This window comes from Myotis davidii, unplaced genomic scaffold (genome assembly GCF_000327345.1).
Source record: "Myotis davidii unplaced genomic scaffold, ASM32734v1 scaffold126, whole genome shotgun sequence".
NCBI lineage: Eukaryota > Metazoa > Chordata > Mammalia > Chiroptera > Vespertilionidae > Myotis > Myotis davidii.
Genome location: NW_006297660.1, coordinates 986,670 through 1,009,670, shown reverse-complemented (window position 1 = coordinate 1,009,670; position 23,001 = coordinate 986,670). Strand labels below are relative to the sequence as shown.

The 23,001-nt window shown below is 37.5% G+C and overlaps 1 protein-coding gene across 1 annotated transcript in view; it reads left to right on the top strand.

Moving 5' to 3' along the window:
* CDH10 (cadherin 10) overlaps nt 1-23,001 on the top strand; it is a 68,969-nt gene that overhangs the window by 26,856 nt on the left and 19,112 nt on the right. The window contains exons 3-6 of the mRNA XM_006773312.2: nt 1,021-1,140; nt 1,785-1,952; nt 18,585-18,772; nt 20,353-20,606. Of these exons, the coding sequence (XP_006773375.1) occupies nt 1,021-1,140; nt 1,785-1,952; nt 18,585-18,772; nt 20,353-20,606 (730 nt within the window). The remainder of the gene's footprint in view (nt 1-1,020; nt 1,141-1,784; nt 1,953-18,584; nt 18,773-20,352; nt 20,607-23,001) is intronic.

Here is a 23,001-nt window from a genome sequence, read left to right as displayed (position 1 = left end):
AAAATCCAAGAAAATACCATTTAACTTAGTAGAAAACTATGAAAATATAAATTTTTGTCACATGAATTTGGATAATAGCTGTGTAATATTTTGACACCAAATATAAGTACATTTAGAACATAGGTATAAAAAGAGTCTCTGCATATATAGTCTAATCATTTGCCTTGAGTTTGTCTGGATTATCTTGACAATGTAAATGATAGTGTTAATGAGATCATCCAATTATTTTACATAGACCACATTCATTTTTTATGAATAGAGGATTATAAAAAATTCAACATATGAAAACAGTTTTAGAGATATATGTTTGGATTTAGTAAAATAGATTCATTTCTCAAATGTAGGACAAGTTATATAAACTGATAACACAATTGGAAAAAAATTTGTAAAAGTTGTTATAGCAAAGTTTGAACTCTTCATTTCTCAAAAGCATTGTTCTGGGATTACTATTTAATATTTACTTCACTAAATTCCAAGGACTTGTGCCCATTACCTTATTGTAAAGCCCTTTTAAATGCCTTGAACTTTATGAGATAGCTTTTCATAATTCGTGGAACTTGGGATCATCTTGGATTGCTTCTAAATTTAAATTTTAATCTATTCATAAAATTGTATTCTAGAGCAGATGTTAATTATTTTTATAGTTAATTAGTGGAGAGGGGGAAAGGAACATACTTACTCCTTTGTGATTAGATATGCCCTTTACATCAAACAAATCTATTATGAGAAAATTAATTTAAGTATCAAACCTGAGCATTTGTAAAGTGACTGCATTTATTAAAAATTTGATACACTCTATCAGTATCTATTTGCATGCCTAAAAATAAACTTGTTGGCTACATAAATATGTACTTGAACTCAGAGTTAACTCTCGGTATGATTTTCATCTAAATTATCAATACATGTTTTTTTAAGAGGTCATGATTAAAGCCAAAAATCATTCAAGTCTTCCATGAAAACCAGTGCTTTTGCTCCTCCTTCTGGTACTGTGCAGAACTAAGCTGAATTTGGATACTTCAGGTACTTCTGTGGTGCAAGTCACAGCTACCGATGCGGATGACCCGTCCTATGGAAACAGCGCCAGAGTCATTTACAGCATTCTCCAAGGGCAGCCGTATTTCTCTGTGGAGCCTGAAACAGGTCAGGAACCATGAATTGGTTTGTTAATTTAATATTCTTCACGATCTTTACAAGTAGAAAAAAGGTGTGAAAATAAGAACAAGCATTACCATTGATACTCCCAGCAGAGTGGTGACGCCACATGTAGAGATTTACAAACTCCAAGTGGAATGATTGAGCGAGCTAAAGGCCAGGTAGAGTTGGGGTGGGGGTGGGGGTAGGGGGTAAGAGATCAAGCGAAGGACTTGTATGCATGCATATAAGCATAACCAATGGTCACAAGACACTAGGGGGTAGGGGAGGCCAGGGGAATGTCAAGGGGAAAAAAAAAGGAGACATATGTAATACTCTTTGTAATACTTTAGGCAATAAAACAAATTTTTTTTAAAAAAGAAAAGATGCCCATTTTTACGTATGGGTTTGCGTCACATGGGTTTAGGTCATTATCCAGTACCTATGGTATTCTTTAAGAATTAGGAAAACGGCCCAAATTGTAAAATATCTGCATTGGATCACTTTTATAATTTCTAGACAATAAACATTAATAGCAAAAAACATATCTTGTCTTTTAAAAGTCTCTAGTTTGGACATATACTTTGTGAGCTTAATCAACAGATAATTGAGGTGTCAGTGAAGATAACAAATGTTTTTATATTTTCTTCAAGGTATCATCAGGACTGCTTTGCCAAACATGAACAGAGAAAACAGGGAGCAATATCAAGTGGTTATCCAGGCCAAGGACATGGGCGGCCAGATGGGAGGCTTATCGGGGACTACCACCGTCAACATCACGCTGACAGATGTCAATGACAATCCACCTCGCTTCCCCCAGAGTAAGCTGCCTTTAATGGTCTTTCTGCAGGGTAGAAGCTTTAGAGTAAAAAAAATCAGAAAAAATTTCTCTCTCTCTCTCGAAATTCTTTTAAAAGTCAACACATTGCCATTTCCATTGTGATATATATGTGTATATATATATATATATATATACACATATACACACACACACACACACACATACATACACACACTCTTCATCTATAATTCTAATCTAAAACTATTTCTTCCAGTTAGCAGAAGAAAATAATGTTTTATTGGACAACAAAGTAAGAGATAATTCTACAACAAGTCTGTTTATTTCCACTTAGAATTTAATAAGGAGGATGCTAACTGGAGGGTACATTTTTTTTCAATAAAAAAATCTAATTGGACAGATTAGAAACGGCTACCGTAGGGATCAGATCTGCATGTGGATATCAGTGTCAGATTTGCATTTAATCTCTCTGCCTTTGGAATGGCAATCATAAATAAAACATTTTGTATTCCTATCTATTTATAGGTCTATTTCATGTTATAGAATTAACCTACAAATTCTCAAAATAGGTCATGAATGGCTTAAGAGTCATTAGCTTCTGAATTATAACGCAGGTTTTATTCTCTTTTCTTATACAAATTTAGTAGACCTGCAAGTAGAGAGGATGTTTATTAGGCCTCAATGGACACTCCAAGACTTAGCCAATTTCCTGCCAGTCTTAAAGATCCTATGCTCAAGATGAGATTCTACATTGTTACGAATGTGGCATAAAAATGGAGGCTTTAGTATGGTCTATGTACTTAATATTTAGCATTTACTGTGTATTAACTTCTGAATTGATCCCCTAATTTTAAGTGAACCTTTGTGACAAAGTTTTAAAGTACAGCTTTTTGTGATATTTATATTTTTACACTAAAGTCCATTGCACAGAAAGAATTATAGTCTAAGGATTCACTGTATTACTTTGGCTCTTTAAAAGCATTTTTCCTCTTTTCTGTGCTATTTTGTCTAATGTTGATAATTGAAAGTGCATGATTGGAATTGAGTTTTTTTAAATCACACTTGTAGAAATATGAAATTCAAGTAGAATTGTGTTGAGTAGACTAATCATATGCTTATGTATATGTGACAATTCTTTTGTTAGATATTTCAGGTACATGACAGTCATGTCTGCTATTGTGGTGTCTGGCCCAAGATACAGGGAGGAGGGTGTTTACTTATACTGTTTTTAAATAATCAGGTTTCAGCTCCAAGTTACATTTAACATTGGCAGGGAATAGGAAACCAATTATAATCCTGTATAGTTCTTTCAGAACAGGTCTAAAGAGGTGCCTCTTTACATAAAACTTAAATTTCACATTTTATATTTATTTCTGATTGTCCTTTAGTGCAAGCCTGTCACCAGAATAATGAATGGCCAGACAAGCTCAGGAGGAAAAAAAATTTGTCAAATTGTGTATTCTGCAATGATCAAAAATATTCCTGAAAAATATTTTATTAATAATAACTGAACAGCCTGGCCAGTGTTGCTCAGTGGTTTAGTATAAACCCATGAACCAAGAGTTCACCATTTCAATTCCAGGTCAGGGAATATGCCAGGGTTGCGAGCTCGATCCCCAGTAGGGGGCGTGCAAGAGGCAGTTGTCTCCCATCGATATTTTTATCTCTCTCCTTTCCTTTTTCTCTCTAAAATCAATTGAAAAATATTTTTAAATAATAATAACTAACCATTAAAGGGAGTACTATATTTTAAGTGAAGAAGAACATGTATACACATGTGTCTTTATGGCAGTCCATTAAAAAATGGTCGCCGAAACCGGTTTGGCTCAGTGGATAGAGCGTCAGCCTGCGGACTGAGACGTCCCAGGTTAGATTCCAATCAAGGGCATGTGCCTGGGTTGCGGGCACATCCCCAGTGGGAGATGTGCAGGAGGCAGCTGATCGATGTTTCTTTCTCATCGATGTTTCAAACTCTGTTTCTAACTCTCTATCCCTCTCCCTTCCTCTCTGTAAAAAAATCAATAAAATATATTTTAAAAAATGGTGCATTCAATAAGCAAATTAAGATTCTAATTAAATGAAAATGGACATTTGAAAGTTAATAATGCCTGAAGAAAATATTTTTATCTGTTATAACATCTTTATTAATTCAATAATTGTTTTCTTTTAAGTCAGAATTTGTAATTGGTATCTGGTAGGCATATCATACAAGCCCTGAAATGATAATAATAATGTTAATAATAATAAAGCATAACATTTTATCAATACCATTTTTATTGGATCCCATACCAAGTTACTTACTGGTCTACTTTATGTAATCATCCAAGTGAGTATTATGACCTCCATTTTGCAAATGAGACAATAAGAGCCGCATTGCAGCTAATGGCAGAGGTGGGTAGACATCCATGTGCAACTCCAGATGTACAAAACAATTCATTTAGAGAAATTTTAGAGTATACTGTATCTTGTCTCGTTATTTTGTAATCATAGATGGAAACATAATTTTTGAACTTTTATTTTCTCAATTGTCTTTTCTTCAATGAATATCTTACTATTGGGAACACTGAGTAATGGCAATCAGAACGTTACTTGATAATTTAAGTCATCTAACACCCAAAACATTAGTTTTTAACTTCTTTTTTTAAAAAATATTTTTATTGAATTCAGAGAAGAAGGGAGAGGGAGAGAGAGATAGAAATATCAATGATGAGAAAGAATCATTGATTGGCTGCCTCTTGCACACCTCCTACTGGGGATCGAGCCCATAACCAGGGCATGTGCCTTTGACTGGAACTGAACTGGGGGCCCTTCAGTCTGTAGGCTGACACTCAATTCACTGAGCCAAACCAGCTAAGGCTAGTTTTTAACTTCTAATGTCATTATATTAAATAGCCAAAGTTTGGAGAGGATTCTACAGTTTATGAAGCCTTTCAAATGGGACATCACTAAAATCTCACAACTAACTTGTACAGACCCATTGATATTTTTCTTATACCCAATGTATGGAAGAAGTAAAGGAGGTTCCAAGTGGAGATGATAAAGAAAACAAATCGGTGTTGCTTCATAGAAATATATTGCAAACCAATTATGTGTGCTACATATGTCATTTTAAATTTTCTGTCAGCCATATTTTAAAAATGAAAGGAGAGGACATTTATTTAATCACTAGAGGCCTGGTGCACAAAAATTTGTGCACTCGGGGAGGGGAGGGGGGTTCCTAGCCTGTCCTGTACCTTCTCGCAGTCCGGGACCCCTTGGGGGATGTCTACCTGCTGGCTTAGGCCCACTCCCTGGGGAATTGGGCCTAAGCTGGCAATCAGACATCCCTCTGGCAGCCAGGAAGCCCTTGGGACTGTCCACCTGCCGGCTTAGGCCTGCTCCCTGGGAGAGAGGGCCTAAGCCACAGTTGGACATCCTTAGCACTACTGAGGAGGTGGGAGAGGCTCCCGCCACTGCCACTGCGCTCGCAGCCATCTGCCTGGCTTGTGGATGAGAGAAGCTCCCTCTGTGGGAGTGCACTGACCACCAGGGGGCAGCTCCTGCACTGAGCATCTGCCCCCTGGTGGTCAATGAGCATCATAGCGACTGGTCGTTCCCGTTCATTCCACCACTAGGGTCAATTTGCGTATTACCCTTTTATTATATAGGACATATTTTATTAACCCAATGTTATCCTTTAAACATATCATCGATGTACCAGGTAAAACCTATTTAGATATTTTACATTATTTTCTCCCAGGTTTCTTTGAAACCCTTACAACGAGTATTTTCTAGTTACATCAAGTCTCAATTCAGACTTAGCATATTTCCAGCCAATAGCTGCCTGAGGGCTGTTGGCTTCGCTAGTGGCTGTGAACTGGGACAGCTTAGGAGCAGGCTGTGGAGTGATCCTATATGAGTCCCAATGCTGTTTTCTCCCCCCAGTACCTTTATCACCTTGGCCAGTTCAGGAAAATGAAATAGCAATGCATATTCCACGAAGTCGTATAAAATGAAATAATTGAGTGTCTCTGAAGGCCTGGACTCAGTGACTGCCACTAGTGTATTCACGTGCTCAATAATGTTGATTTGTGCTAGTACTGATCTATTACTATTATTATCCAATGTTATAAAAGTGGTGTCAGACCTTAAACTTCCATGTACATCGTTTGATCCAAATTCAACATTTCCCAATATGCCACATCTGCAGAGGATAAAAATCTGTCATTTGGAAGGCAAAGGGGCAGAAGAAAACTCAGAATATCTACTGCTTACCTTCCAGGAGCAAACACCGTGTTTCCTCCTTCATTGTTTAGCTAATTCTATTGCATGGATCTATAACAATCCTTCTCTTGTTTGCCTTCCAGAGAACATTTCACCATGTCTTGAGACATTTTTGCTTCTCTGAATTGGTGGGTACTACTGGCATCTAGTGGGTGTAAGCCAGAAATACTGCAGATGTCCTTAGAATTCACAAAACAAAGAATTACTGGGCCTCAAATGTCAACAGTGCCAAGAGTGAGAAACTTTGATATGTTATATGAGGAGCTGTTCAAGTGAAATCAACTTTTACCTAAAAATACTTATTGAGAATGCTATTTTAGAAGTTAGATATATGCCTTTTGCTTAAAAAACTACTGTTTTTTTTGTTTTTTGTTTTTTGTTTTCCCTATGATATGTTTCATTGAAGCATGGGAGGCAGGTCATACATAAATAGAGACATTGTATACATGCAAGATATTGGCTCAGTTCTGGATAAAGGAAGAATATGTGTGTGATAGTAGGAGGGTAAGATAAGGAAATGTCTTATTTAAGAGGTACTATTTCATCAAAGTACTTTAAGAGAAAATAGATCTAGCCATACAAAGAGATGGGAACTTTCTCCAAGCGGAGGTACTAGTATGGGAGAAACAATAGTAAAATTTCATTAGTGTTAACAAACATAACTGTGTGCCTGATCTAATTTATCATTAGGATTTTGTGGTTTTAGAGGTGAACGTTAATATGACACGTGCACCATAGTATGGTTCTAAAATAAAGGCAATTGATTCAAAGTTAGGGGTGCATCTGAAAACTGAGTTCCAAAGTGTTTTCTGCTTTTCGCTAGGTATAAATTTTTCACTCTCAAAAAAATATCTCTCTGTTGAAATTATTTCAGAATCATGAGTTATTTCAAGTGCTATAATTTAATTTTAAAAACAATAAGTAAAGAAAAAAAATCTATTACTTACCTTCCAGGAGCAAGCACTTTATTTCCAATTAATCATATGAAGATAAATAAGTCTTGATTTCTGATTACGAGTGGGTCACTGCCTAGCACAGTGGTTCTCAACCTGTGGGTCGCGACCTCTTTGGCGGTCGAATGACCCTTTCACAGGAGTTGCCTAAGACCATTCTGCATATCAGATATTTTCATTATGATTCATAACAGTAGCAACATTACAGTTATGAAGTAGCAACAAAAATAATTTTATGGTTGGGTCACAACATGAGGAACTGTATTTAAAGGGCCAGAAGGTTGAGAACCACTGATCTAGCATGATGTTTTAATATGACATGACAAGTGTGATAAAGGAACAATGCACAGTGTAATGGGCGTACAGAGGAGCAGCACTGGTCCAAATATTGGGGGTGGGGGTTGGGGGGCTCAGTGCCTTTTATAGTGGAAGCTATTTTTGGAGAACCTATTACCTGACCCAAATCCTTTCTTAAAACTATACGTATAACTACTATAAGCCATAAGAATAGGAAGAGAAGGAGAGGTCATCAAGTTGGAAATTAGCAAAGTTACCTATTTATGATGGGCATATTCTACACAGGAAAAAAGAGGAACATGCTTCAAAGTGACCATAATGATTACCTTTTGTGATGAAATAGTAGATGACTTTAATGATTGCTTTTCTGTAGTTTCTATTTTTATATATTTTCGTAATTTGATAATTCTAACAAAAAGAGAGTAACAGAATGGAAAGGACGAAAGAGACAGTAAAATGAGCACTGGAAAGCAGCCATTGGAATTGGTATAATGCGGGCAGTTGTGGATGATCTTTCCTAGTTAGTTTTAGTTGAAATCATTTTGGAAGAAGCTGGAGGATAACAAGTTGAGGAATAAAAGAAAGTCAGAAAGAGGACTGAACAAATAATCTCTACCCGTTAAGTAGCTGAGATGTACACGAAAATAAAATAGAAAAGGAGTAGAGGAAGTCCTGAATTAGAGATGGGTCACTAGATAATTGTTTTAAATTTAAATCCTTTATTGTTTAAAGTATTAAAGACATGAGTCTCCTTTTTTTCCCATTGACGTCTTCCCAGCCACTCCCACATCCCAGCCGTGCCCTCACCCCCCTACTGTCTGTGTCTATTGGTTATGCTCACATGCTTGCATACAAGTCCTTTGGTTGATCTCTTACCCCTTCACCCACCGCCTTCCCTCATAGGTTGGACAGTCTGTTTGATGCTTCTATGATTCTAGTTCTATTTTTATTCATCAGTTTATGTTGTTCATTATATTCCACAAATGAGTGAGGTCATGTGATATTTATCTTTCTCTGACTGGCTTATTTCGCTTAGCATAATGCTCTCTAGTTCCATCCATGCTGTTGCAAATGGTAAGAATTCCTTTTTTTTTTTTAGTGCAGCATAACATTCACTTGTGTATATGTACCACAATTTTCTAATCCATGCATCTGGATAATTTTGAGAGTCTCCTATATCCCAGGCTTTAAGCAGGAATTAGGCTACAGTGGCCAGCAAGGACCTGAGCTACCCATTGAAGGCGTAGACAAAAAGTGATAACCACATTGTATTTATGAGGTCTAGCAGGGTGGTAAGCGCTGTGAAGAACATAAAGCAGGGAACATGACTAGAGAATGGCCGGGGTGTTATTTTAAAAAGAATTAATAGAGGAGAATACTCTAAGGAAGCCTGAATAATTACAGAAACTGAAAATGCGTAAAACTAGGCAATTTATCTTCTCTAGACCTCAGTTGCTACATATGCAGTTCTTATCTCATAGGGTTACAAATAAGAGACATGATTTCATGTATAAAATGTATTCAGCTCATCCAGCGTGGCTCAGTGGTTGAGTGTCGAACTATGAACCAGGAGGTCACAGATTCGATTTCTGGTCAGGCCACATGCCTGGGTTGTGGGCTCAATCCCCAGTAGGGAGCATGCAGAAGGCAGCAGATCAATTATTCTCTCTCATCATTGGTGTTTCTCTCTCTCTTTCTCTCTCTCTCTCTCTCTCCCCCCTTTCTTCCTCTCTGTAATCAATAAAAATATATTTAAACATAATAATAAAATGTATCCATTATCAATTATAATATATCATAGGTTCTCCATACATGGATTTCCTCCCCTTCCCCTTTCCTTTTGAAGGAATGTGTGTCATGTTTCCAAGGTTATTGTTTCCCTTGCTATGATACCATGCTGTTATTCTTGTATGGCCAACCAAAGATTAAATAAAAGTGCCATAAGTCTGGAGAGACCTATAAACTTAGAAGCCAAAAAAATGAATGCACTTATCATGTTTGAACAAATGAGTGCTTCTATGCATGAGGAGTCCAAGGCAAATTTCCCTGCTCTCCAACCTGTCAAACATCCAATGGTCCTTGAATTTTGATATATTTCATTGTCCTAAGATAGAAAAACTTTCTAGTCCCTTACCTTAAATCTAACCACATGGTACTCCTTCTTGGATATTTGTCTCATTCACCTCATTTTCATTTCATTCCTTCTTTCTCTAAAATCAGAGAAACAAAAATAATCTCCGTGGCAGAAGTCTATAAAATGTTAAATTACTGGAACCTAATCATTGTAGGCTTTGGCAAAATCAATTGGATAACAGGATTTGTGCCCAAATGGCTTTTTTTTAAGCATTTCTGGAAAAAAGTAAGGTACTGATTTTCATCCAGATCAGATGCAGTGATTAAGGTCATTTGATCTGCAGAAGCCAGGCTAACAGGCTAGTCCGAGCATCTTTGCCTTAATAGACCAGATAATGCTGTGATAAGACTCTCAAATCTATTAAACAAACAAACTCACATACAAACAAACAATAGATGTCAGAGAGGAAGTCCAGGTCTAGAGAAAAAGAGTTTACAAAAGTACTTGAGCAGATGGTCAGGGTCCCAGCCAGCCAGCTGGTGCCTAGGATTTGGCTCTAGTTCTTGGATAGGGAAATATTTTACTAGGCCTCAAGAAGAAGGAAGAAGAGTTAGCAGCTTACACCCAGGCCAAAAGTCCCAAGCCACAAATAAGACAATTCTAGAACATTGTTCAAGGAGATCACAGCTCTTTATTCACATTTAGCTGCTTTCCAACACATCCTATCACAGAGACAAATGACAAAGAGACTCGATTAATTTTCTCACTTTTTAACAGATGGTATGGGTTCCTGAGAAACAGAGGTCTCAGAATCATGTCCCTGATCCATTAACATCATCACAGACATGTTCAGATCCAGCTTAGGTGGACAAGGAACAAGTACACTTACATAATGTCAGCTGAGCTGAGCCTTTATGAGGGGGGAAATATATGAATTGCAGACAAAATGTATGATTGATTGACAATCATACTTGTGTTTATTTATCTTTGGCCATCTCAAAATATGTTCTAGGATATATTTTGTTAGGTAATATCAAATTTATAAGAATTTATATCCTATATAATAAAAGCCTAATATGCTAAGTGTCTGGTTGACTAGTTGGCCATTCAACCAATCAAAGTGTAATATGCTAATAATATGCTAAGGCTGCTCAACCACTGTTTATGACGAGCACTGACCGCCAGGGTGCAGACGCTCTCACTGGTAGGTTAGCTTGCTGCTGGGGTCCAGCCCATCAGGACTGAGTGAGATGGGCCAGACACGCCCCGGGGCCCTCCCGTGCTCCCTCCCTGGCTAGCCAACCTCCCACATCCTTCCCCAGCCCTGATTGTGCACCGGTAGGGTCCCTAGGCCTGGCCTGTGCCCTCTCGGAATCCGGGACCCCTCATGGAATGCACGTGGCCAGGGCTGTCTGTGCATTTCAATACTGACACAGGAAAAGCATACCTTGGCTAGTTGGTGCTTTTACCAAACACAACTACCTTCTTTGCTGGGATCATTTAAGTAAACCAGTTTGGGCAGATAAGTAAACAAGTCTGCATGAGAAAAGGTTTTTAAAGAAAATGTCTATATGATATGCATAGGGAGTTAAGACACGTTCATTCAGTGGGATGTGAGACTACCTTAATCCCTACCCGGTACAAGAGAGATTTGAGTTAATAAGTCCCGATTTTCACTCTGTAAATAGAGTCAACCTCTCCTCACCTGGGGATTCCGAGGTAATGTGAGCCCCAGGCTTATCTGCATATTTCAAAATCATCAAGCACATTTCAGCTAGGGCAACAGTCAGGTATTTCCCAAGGAAGATGCTTTAGCATGAGAAAGCAGGAACTTAAATTAAAAATGTCTCCTTTTCCCTTTTTTATTATCTAGGAAAAAAAATCAATGTATTCAAAAGTACTGTTCTGTAATTCATATTGTTTCATATAACTCTGATTTTTACTGTAACCATCAAAATACCCTCAAATATCAGGAGGATTTCTTTGCCATGGTTTCAATGCCTATAATTTGTAAGAATTAGCAATAAATAATGTTATTAAAGCATTCCCTGATACATTAAACATTGACTGAAGCCCTAATACATGACAGGAACTATGCTAGGAAATAATCGTAAACTAATAATAGTAAAGTGAGATATAAGATACTAAGAATACATCCATAAATGGTTTGGATTTTGAAAGGTTATGCAGATACAACCTCTCTCTTTCTCTCTCTCCCTCCCTTCTCTCTCTCTCTCTCTCTCTCTCTCTCTCTCTCTCTCTCTCACACACACACACACACCTTTAATTTTTTACATTGTAGCTGTTAGTTTCTCTCACATACATTGTCTCTCATTTTATTTGTGTGTGTTTTTTTATATTTAGATATAGGTTGTATGTATATTATGCATAAATATAAGTATATGTGTGCATATTTGTGGTTATCTATACTAATAAAAGGGTAATATGCTAATTAAACTGGGAGACCTTCCGGACAAAGCCATGGTGGTGGGGCCGAGGGAGAGGCAGTTAGGGGTGATCAGGCCTGGAGGGGAGGGAAGTTGGGAGTGATCAGGCTGGCGGGGCAGGGGGTAGTTGGGGGTGAACAAGCTGGCAGTGGTGCCAGTTGGGGGTGAGCAGGCCAGCAATGGGGGGCAGTTGGGGGCAATCAGGCCAGCAGGAGGGGCATTTGGGGGTGAACAGGCTGGTGGAGAGCAGTTGAGGGTGATCAGGTTGGCAGGGGGGGACATTGGGGGCGAGCAGGCTTCAGGGTGGGAGCAGTTGGGAGCAATCAGGCCAGCGGGGGGAGAGGGGCAATTGGCGGCAATCTGCAGAGTGGTTAGGTGCAATCAGGCAGGCAGACAGGTGAGTGGTTAGGAGCCAGCAGCCCCAGATTGAAAGAGCGATGTCCGACTGCCGGTTTAGGCCCGATCCCTATGGGATCGCTCAAGGGGTCACAGATTGGAGAGGGTGCAGGCCGGGCTGAGGGACACCCCCCACACACACCCTGTGCATGAATTTCATGCACCAGGCCACTAGTATGTATATAAACGTATGTACACACATATAAATGGAGACTGATGCAATAACATTATGTGCTAAAATTATCAATTAAAACCCAAACCGTAAAATGATAAGCTTTTCAGGTCAGGGAGATCAGGACAAAAAGAAAATTATTTGAGAGTTTTCCAGGGAGGACAGCAAGGGGCATGGAGGGAGAGCATTCTTGTTGGGAGGAGAGGATGAACAAAGGAGGCATTCAGGGAAATGTGTGCAACTTGGTATGACTGGTCCCCAGCGTTTGAAGCAGGAGTTGGGAATGATGAGGATGGAAATGTAGGCAGTGGTGGCATCATGACATGTGTGGGATAAAAACATAAAGTGCCACATATATTATCTAAGGAACCATTTTTAAGAGAGACAAGGCATGGTTCTTCGTTTTGACCAAGTATTCTGGCAGCAGCTAATTATTCTGACCTGCACATTGCTTGGATCAGGAGAGCAGGAGTTGAGAGTCTGCACTAATGCTGAGGAGAACAGAGATTTGAGAAATATTTAAGTGGGTGATGCATAAGGCATTGTAATTAGGTCAACAAAAGGTTTGAGGGAGAGAGGAGAGCAAAAGATACTTTCTAGCTTCCTACCAGGAATGCTTGTATGGAAAGAGAGACAGAATTTCAGGTTGACTTGAACATTTTGAATGGAGATGCCTGCAGAAAGGTAGTGGGGCTCAGATGTCTAGTAGATCGTGAAATGAGGTACACACATGACATGCAAGTGAAAACAGACGTGTATGATATCGTGCTAAATGCTTAGAGTGATGCAACTGGGGAAATATAGGATCTCACCAGGGTGATGAAATATACAGGGTGGGGCAAAGTAGGTTTACAGCTGTTTGTATGGAGAATAATCCAATAATCAATAAACTAAAATAAAATGATAAGCTCTGTTTGGCATACTCACAACTGTTGACCTACTTTATTCCCCACCTTGTAAAATTCCCCAAGAGAAATAGAGGTGCATGGAAATTATACAAAAATCCACTGGGACTGTCCAGTTATTCTAGTGGGAAGCTGCCTTCGACTGGAATACTGGGCATTTTGTATAATGGGATTCAAAGTTTCTATGTATATAGCTTCCTCTGGAACAAACTTTGGAAATAAACAAACCCTGGGCAGATAGAGATATATAGATATAAAAGCTAGCTGTGCAAATATGTTTAGACTCAATTAGACTGCGTTTACAGTCTTCACTATGCCTGCTTGGAGACACATTGCAAACAGATTGAGGATCTGATACATCGTAATATGTTTATGAAGGACTAATTTAAGGTTATGTTAACCTCCCCCAAGTCTATGCTCTTGTTATGTTTCTACACATTGCAATGGTGTGTATCTATTGATGCCAATCAACGTGGAGACAATTTCAAAGAAATATACTGGGGTGGATCCCCTAGACTCTGGGGATCAATGGTCGCTTCTCTCAAAGCTTTGGTGTGTCACTTTCCTCAGTGGCACGAACAGGAAACTGAGACATCTCAGTTTGCTCTAATTTAAATTAAACGCCCAAAGCTAAGTTGGTGATCACGTCTCCAGTGCTCACAAATTGAGGTTTCTGTCTTCTCCGGTGAGAGTCTTCAGTTCCAGAGCCTCCTCCGCTGTCAGTCTCCGGCGTGACTTTGAGCTCTCCTCTCCTTTCTCCTAAATGCCCATTTAGTGTTGCATAATTTCCTTAACTACCCGCAGTTCCCTCCAAGGAGCTTTATCTTGTTTTTAATGTCTTCCTGTTAAGCTCATTAAAAAACATATTTTAAACATTATACAATGGAATGGTTTATAAACGTGCATAATTGTGTCATTTTTCTTAAAGCAAGTGTTGTTTGAGATTATTATGCAGCATAGCGATGTTACAATAAGATTACACATAAAACAAATTAAAAAATTAAACTAATGTTAAATTATTGTGTTGATTCATATATGCGTGGGTTTTTTGTTTGGTTATTTTTTTAAAAAAACGCAACTCTGGAAAAGCAGACTTCTTATGCAAATGTGGGTAGAAACAAGGGCCGGAACAAAGGAAAGAGACAAATGATCTCCCTTTGAACGTCACTGTTGTTGTTTTTATCAGTAAAACAAAACAGCAGTTATCTGTAGCCAACCTCAAAACCTGGCTTTGCCCTGTTGCCCTCTCTGATGTTTCTTGGCATCTCTTTTGTCTTTCCTGAGGAACTCACCCTCTCACATCTCTCACTAAGCCTGTCATGTTTTTCCTCCGAAGCCTCTTACATTGAGCAATCAATTACTTCTAGTTCTGGTACTAAATCTGCAGTGCTTTGAACATTCATGTGCAAAGGTCCTATGGATAAAATTTTGGCTAGAACGGGTGATCTGGAATACTTAGTCTTGACTCCCCAAAGGCCTAAAAGATAGCAACATTGTTTGAAATTTTTTATTCAAAAATAAAAATGTTAATAATGACAAGATGCGTGAGGTTGTCAGCAGTGGTCTCTAAGTGCACTTATCTAAAGAGCCATGTATTTTGTCCAGGCCCTAGAAGCTGTTGCAATGTTACTTTTTTTTTTCAGACGTTTACTTCTGAATATAACTTTCACCACATTTCACAGAAAAGTCAGTTACCTCTCTCCTCCTCATATTTATGCCTTTGTGCTTACGTTGATAAGCAAACTAAAGACATAGTCATCAGGAAGAAATATTTATCTGCCCTAAGCATTACAAGAGTAGCAGATGATTCATTCTGACACCTGGGAATGAATTTAAAATAACTGTAAATTGGAGTGGATAGGAAAACGGAAGCACACCACATAATTAAAGCTCCATCAAGTGTAAGATAAAAACTAAGGTGGGTGACAGGCACTACTTTCCCTTTGTCAGTGTGTGCATAGCAATCCGTCTCCTTTCTGGATACCCCCTGCTGCTTGCTCTACATGGTAAACACCCTTGCAGGCTCTTAATTAAAGTAATTGCATTTTGCTTGACAAACTAGGATGGTTGTCTTCAACAGACTAGTCTTGGAAATAAATAAAAGTAGCTCTTTCATCCATTTAAAATATAGAAATGTACTTTTTAACTTTCAAATAGATAGACCCAATAAATCTTGTCACCAAATTGGTCTATGAGCATAAACATAATTCCAGAGAAAGCATTCTTGAATTATTTATCTTGGGCACTGAGTAAATATGTGTTGAATAGATTAATTACTAAACTTACCATACAATCAAAACAATCATGAATGTGTGTATTGTATGTGTGTATGCGACATATATATTTATAATACAGCTTTTTGAAATACTTCACAAAAGAACTAAATCTACACTATTTTGATGAATGGATCCATCGTGGCTTTTCTGGAAATTATGGATACGTTGAAAACACATTTTATAATGTTTCTGGGGAAATTAAATATATGAATGTGCATATATTAACACACACAGCTCAACTGCTCTGTGTGTGTGTGTGTGTGTGTGTGTGTGTCCCTTCCAACAAATTACTGAGGAAGAGAACTGTCCTACACTGTAGGCTTATAAAGTACATATGAACCAATGCAGCTTAATCACTTCCCTGGCTAAGTCTCAGAAGGTACTGAAAATTAACATGGATAAAACTTACTCCAAGAAAAGTGAAATAAACCTGGGATGAAGGAAGTCTGAGTGATAAATAAGTTTGGCTCCTTGACCAAAACTATAATAAGCAGGAAGATTTTAGAATTTAAGCACATGCCTAAAAATACAAGTGGTTTCCAAAAAAAGGTCCAAGCTAAAAATAAAAAGTGGGAGAACAAATTCTCAGAGACGTTAGAGTGAAATCTAAGTGACAATAAAGTTAACTAAACGATGAAATGTTTCCTTTTTTCTTTTGTTCTCTCTCTCCTGTCTGTGTCTCTGGGTTCTCCTTCCTTTTTAATTTGGAGTTTGTACTTATTTTTAATACCTTGTATTTCTGTCTCTATCTATGATCCAAAAACTGTTTTCAAGCTACAAAGTTGAATTGAATTATCTAGCTTGCACCACCAGAAACCAAGTCTAACTTAATGTATTCTAATCAACTAAATGATCTTATAAATGATCAGATTTCAAACTGCTGACCAGTAGAGGCAAGAAAATTGGTTTCTTTGTACTTTTCTAGGATCCAGTTAATCCCTGGTAGAGCACCTAATTTCTCTCTCAAAAAATCCTGATCTCAATTTCCTTTTCATTCCTCAAATTTAGAAAGAACAAATCTCTAAGAAGATTTGGTTTATGTTATAGAAAAACACTGTAATAATTACAAGTGTTTGGGCATCAGGATTTTGATTCATGCTATTGAAATGGGATTCTAAGCCTTTCTGCGTGACAACAATTAAAACAAAATGTGCAGCTGATTTACAAGAACAGGTTGTAATCGGTTCTAGTATCATAGTCTTCCTACTGAAATACTTTTATTCTATTACAGTATAAGATTTTCTCTTATGCTGGAAAGTTTTAAATACTATTATTGTAAATCATAGCACTCTAAATTCCTTTTGGATGATCCCGATATTTTAATTCTAAACCAAAGATCAATTAACATATTAATAGAAAATAACTTACTGTTATTTACTTTTTTATATCAAAGACATAATTAGATTTCTTATTTCTAATACAAATAGTTACCTTCCTTCTTGGCTTTTTGACATATTTGCATATATGAAACAAGATTTACTCCCTTTACTATAATTTTTTCATATAATCACTGTTCAAAAATTCTTCGATTTTGTAAGACAACAAATTGAGACCCGACCAGAAATTTTGGCATCAGTATCTAGTAAAATCTGGTTTCTGTTAAAATCTGCAGTACCATGATTCTCTAGTCTCAAATCTAGAGTATATGTGAAATACAGCCACACCAATGTTTTATTTTCCAAGAAATGATCAAGCACAAACCACACCAAATACATCATAAATAAATGGAAAGTGTAGCAAAATAAATAAACATAGTACAGAAGGTGTGAATGATGTGTATAAAAACCCTGCATGCACAATCTAGGGGATAAAGGTTCAATATATAAATTTTGAGGGGCACAGCCCCCCAAACAGTCAACAACAGTGCCATTTTATCAGGTTTGTTTAATTGCATTATGCAGGTAATGGGGGGAGGGTGATTTTACATGAAGGAAGTAAATGTAAAAAAATGTAAAGGGGGGTGTAGGAAATCAAGTTTTGACAAGAACACTTAGAAAAGTCCAGTTTGAAGAAAAGCTTTCATGGATGTGATTGAAGGAAAAATACATTAGGAAAGATATACTCAGGAAAGTGTTTAAGCATTCTGGACTTCATTATGTATATTAAGGAGAATTGCTTAAGGCTTATGAGCAAGAAGCTGCTATAATCCGAGGTGCTTCAGGCCTATTAATCTGTCAGTAGCATAGTTCAAGGTCAAAAGCTAAAACATAAATCTCATTAGCAGTAGAGATTGTTCAAGCTGGAAACATATCTATATGCAAGAGGGGATTGGATAAATTCTTGTTTTGCTCTGGAATATAGGGGAGTTTGTCACAATTTAGTGTTTTTATATTGATACTGTGAAGGGCACGTTGTATTTCTCCCACAGACCAACCTTTTGTTTCTTCTGTCACAAATAGAAATAATAAAGAACCAGGATTCTTCCTGATTATGGCTTATTTCTTGGAATTTTGTAATGTTCTGCGGCCAGCAAGCTAAGTAGTATGTAACTTAATACAACATAGGAACAACAATTAATAAACATTCACTGCTTATTCTGTAGTTTGTTATAACTACATAAACACACATATGTACATATCTTCACTCAAAGCTGATGTCTAGTTATTTGTGCAAATGCAAAAAAAGACAAATTGCCAATATGATTTGAGGTTGGCACTTGCTATTCATAATATGAACAAATACCCCAAAGTTCTACTTTTCTCTCCTTAGACTTTAATTTAATATGATTTTATTATGTGTATTCAACTTATTAATCAGCTATCATCATGCCGTGTTTAAGATTTATAATGTTCTCTCATAACACATTTACCTTTGAATATTCTATTGAGAAATCTCCCTCTCTCTCTCTCTCATTTTCTTCATTCTTTGCAGACACCATCCATCTTCGAGTACTTGAATCCTCCCCAGTTGGCACAGCTGTTGGAAGTGTAAAAGCAACTGATGCTGACACTGGGAAAAATGCTGAAGTTGAATATCGAATTATTGATGGTGATGGGACTGACATGTTTGACATCATAACTGAGAAGGACACACAGGAAGGCATCATAACTGTGAAAAAGGTGCACACCATCAGCATATGTAAACACCTGACTGTAGAAAGGAGAGATTTCAATATGTAGTCTCCACGCATGCATTATCCATTCAGAAATCTCACCATCGTGTTCAAATGTAATTTATACTGTGCATAGTCTGAGAAACATAAAGCCAAAGATCTTGGACATTTTGACCAAATGTTTTCTTTAATGAAACAAGAAACCTGAGATTTCACAAAATTTACAAGGCAAGTTAATAAACAAGGTGGGGCAAAAGTAGGTTTACAGTTTTTCATATGGGGAAATAACACAATAATTAATACAGAATAATACAAGAATTAACTCTGAATTTCACATTTCACAACTGTAATCTTATTTCTGCCCCATCCTGTATGTGTGATTATATTTCTGAGCCACATTAATAAAAGGCTTCCATAATAATATTTTCTTAAATAAAACAGTTAATAGCTAGTAATGTCAATATATTATCACAGTTGGAGGCACAAAAAGTAGCGTACTTTCTATCCAGATGTATGAAGTAATAATTAAGCTGCTAATAAAAATAAATAGCATGGATTGGTGGATAATTTAGTTGTTCACATTTTCCCTTCTGCTACATAAATTAAACTTTTCTGCCAAGGTATGTTTATTAATATGGTTTAAAGGTAACTTTGTTTTTTTATTACAGAGTCAGTACCATCATTATAAGAAAAAATAAGACAGAATAAAATTTAGATCCAATGAAATATCCTAAGCACTCTATGTGTAAAGTGACCACCTTAGCACTGGTTAATCACAAACTACCTTGACATTCTATTGCATAGCCCAAGGTACGCAAGCGCTTTTAAATGGACAGTAACAGCAAAGGGGAAACCAGCTTTCTCGTTACTTTTCATGACTGGGAAGTAATAGTCATGCAGGTGGAATCTCATATAGCTGTTGAAAGTGTTATATTAGTCTTCACAATTTCTTAAAGTACGAGGAGCCCATTAAACTGAATAGAAATATCGCAACATAAATTTTAAAAGATAACTGAATTTTTTCTTAGAAAAAATTAGCAATGGCCAACACCTCAACACTCCCACCCCCACCCCCCCACACACAATCTATCAGCCTAATTTTGTCACCACCTTAGGTGTTAATCCTTTCTAATTTTTCCAAGATTTAAAACTTCATTTTCCTGTGCTCTAAAGCAGCGGTTCTCAACCTGTGGTTCGCGACCCCTTTGGTGTCGAACGACCCTTTCACAGGGGTCACCAACGACCATCCTGCCTATCAGATATTTACATTATGATTCATAAGAGTAGCAACATTACACTTATGAAGTAGTAATGAAAATAATTTTATGGTTGGGTCACAACATGAGGAACTGTATTTAAAGGGCCAGAAGGTTGAGAACCACTGCTAAAGTATCACACATTGAATATATTAAAAAGTAAATTTGAATCCTGTTGATATGTTAACATATTTTAAATTACTTTTATTTATATACAGTTAATGGACAACTTAGAACTCAATCATGCTTTAAAAATCATACTGTAATTTGGAAGGAGTATCTACTCCATTTTCCCTCACTCGTATTTCATGGTTTATTTTTTATTAAACAGCCACTTGACTATGAGAGCCGAAGACTTTACACTCTGAAGGTGGAAGCAGAAAATACCCACGTGGACCCACGATTTTATTACCTAGGACCATTTAAAGATACAACGATTGTCAAAATCTCTATAGAAGATGTGGACGAGCCTCCCGTTTTTAGCAGATCCTCCTATCTGTTTGAGGTTCATGAAGATATTGAAGTGGGTACAATCATTGGGACTGTAATGGCAAGGGACCCCGATTCGACTTCTAGCACTGTTAGGTAATTATGCGTATGTTTAAGATGAACAGAAACAGAATTGAAGTAAATACAGAGGTCATGAAATTCTATTGAAAGCATTGAATGCACTGAAAGATAAGAGGGCCTCTCAATAAGTTGTACATAACGTTGTCTCTGTTTTGGGGCAGGACATGCACAAATTTCATAGTTCCCTTCAGTTCTAATCATGCTCCTGAGACCAAAACGTGTCTTGTATTGTCTGCTTGTCTCTGTAAGGCATTTGTTGCTCTGATCCTTGGTATAGATAAAGGGCACAATTTTACTATTTCATCTGTACGTTTACAGTGCAACTAAATCAGGTTATTTGTGCTTTCAAGTTCTTAAAGAATATGTGAAATTGAGAGGAGCGGTAACAGTTAAAATATAATTATAGCAGTGTTTCAATACAGTTACATTGTGGTGTTAGAAATTCCCCCATACTCCTGCCATCAAAGCAGAAGTGTTTTTTTGGTTGTTGTTTGGCTTGATCAACAAATACTAGAACATTCCAGGAAGACAAGAGTAAATGGCACAGTTTTCTAATCCACTCATCTGTTGATGGGCACTTAGGCTGTTTCCAGATCTTAGCTATGGTGAATTGTGCTGCTATGAACATAGCGGGTGCGTATATCCTTTCTGATTGGAGTTTCTGTTTTCTTGGGATATATTCCTAGAAGTGGTATTACTGGGTCAAATGGCAGTTCCAGTTTTAGTTTTTTGAGGAAACGCCATACTATTTTCCACAGTGGCTCCACCAATCTGCATTCCCACCAGCAGTGAAGGAGAGTTCCTTTTTCTCCGCATCCTCTCCAGCACTTGTCGCTTGTTGATTTGTTGATGATAGCCATTCTGACAGGTGTGAGGTGGTATCTCATTGTTGGTACTGGGGGAAAAGGAGATATATGTACTACTATTTGTAATACTTTAAACAAGAAAGAATAAAAATAAATAAATAATAAAAGTAAATGGCAGCCGGAAAACATATGAGATGTGATAAGTGCAGAAAAATATGAAAGACTCAAAGTTTTCACTATGTCTTGTATCATTTTTAAAAAGTACAGATGTCTATATATAACACTCAGCATTAAAATGACTGCTCACTGTAAACTGTTAATCTGTCATGTGTTTGGAACTTCCTGTGCTTCCCTAATTCCCAGCAGGCAGATTTTGCTTGCCCCTTGTTCCATGCGGACCCATCACACAGGAGTTCACATGGCTGGTGGTTTCCACGTGCCCTGTCCTCTGCCTTCTACGTTTGCAGCAGTGGAGTCGAGAGAGCCTCTGATTTTATGTGCCTCCTGACTTTACAAATCTTCAGTGAAGTCATACTTTATATATTAACATTACTTTGATTTATATAATTTACCCTAATATTTTCTTCTATTCACATACAGCATCACAGGTTACATATTGTCAGAAGAAATGTGTACATAGTAATCACGTAGAACTCCCATCTGCCAGCATCACCTTCCCATAAATGCCTCTTCTCCAATCCATTTATCTTCATTGAAATTGCTGCATTTTTTAATTTTTTTTCCCTTTGAAGCTTTTAAATAACCAATATACACATTTAATCTTCCTCTTTAAATACTTACCCAGCATTTTCTTGGCATAGCTCCCAACTGACTTTAACAGGCTGTGCTTCATGTTCCTGATTTTAAAATGACCTTTAAAAAGAAAAGAAATATAATATTTTAAAAGAGTACAATTTAAATCTAGTTGCATTAACTGGCAAACACAAAGATATTTCTCCACACAATGAAATGGATTTATCATCCTCTTGTTGACTGATAATTATTTTATGTCAAAATATGGCTGTGGATTTTTGAAACAAAAAATAAAATATTTAACCTGGATGCAAGTATTAGGACCAGGAGAAAAGAATCCATTTATGTATTCTATGTGCAATAGAATTAATAACTGCATGGATTATTGACAGAGTCTGTACCATGAAGGCTGTTGTGTACTTGAATTTATGCCACCATGATTTAGAAAATGCAAGTAAACATTCTTGAAAGACCATTGAGGTTAAAATTATTTTTAAAGAAATAAAGTAGCTTTATGAATGCAATGTAATTACAGGATGGATAATATGGATATACTAGAGGCCCGGTGTACAAAAGTTTGTGCACTCAGGGGTAAGGGGCCCCTCAGGCTGGCCTGTGCCCTCTTCGCAGTCTGGGACCCCTTGGGGGTGACCACTTGCTGGCTTAGGCCTGCTCCCTGGGGGATTGGGCCTAAGATGGCAATCAGACATCCCTCTGGCAGCCTGAGCCCCCTCAGGGCATGTCCACTTGTCAGCGAGGAGTAGCCCTAAGCTGCAGACATCCTTACCACGGCTGAGGAGGCAGGAGAGGCTCCCACCACCACTGCTGTACTGACAGCCCTCAGCCTGGAT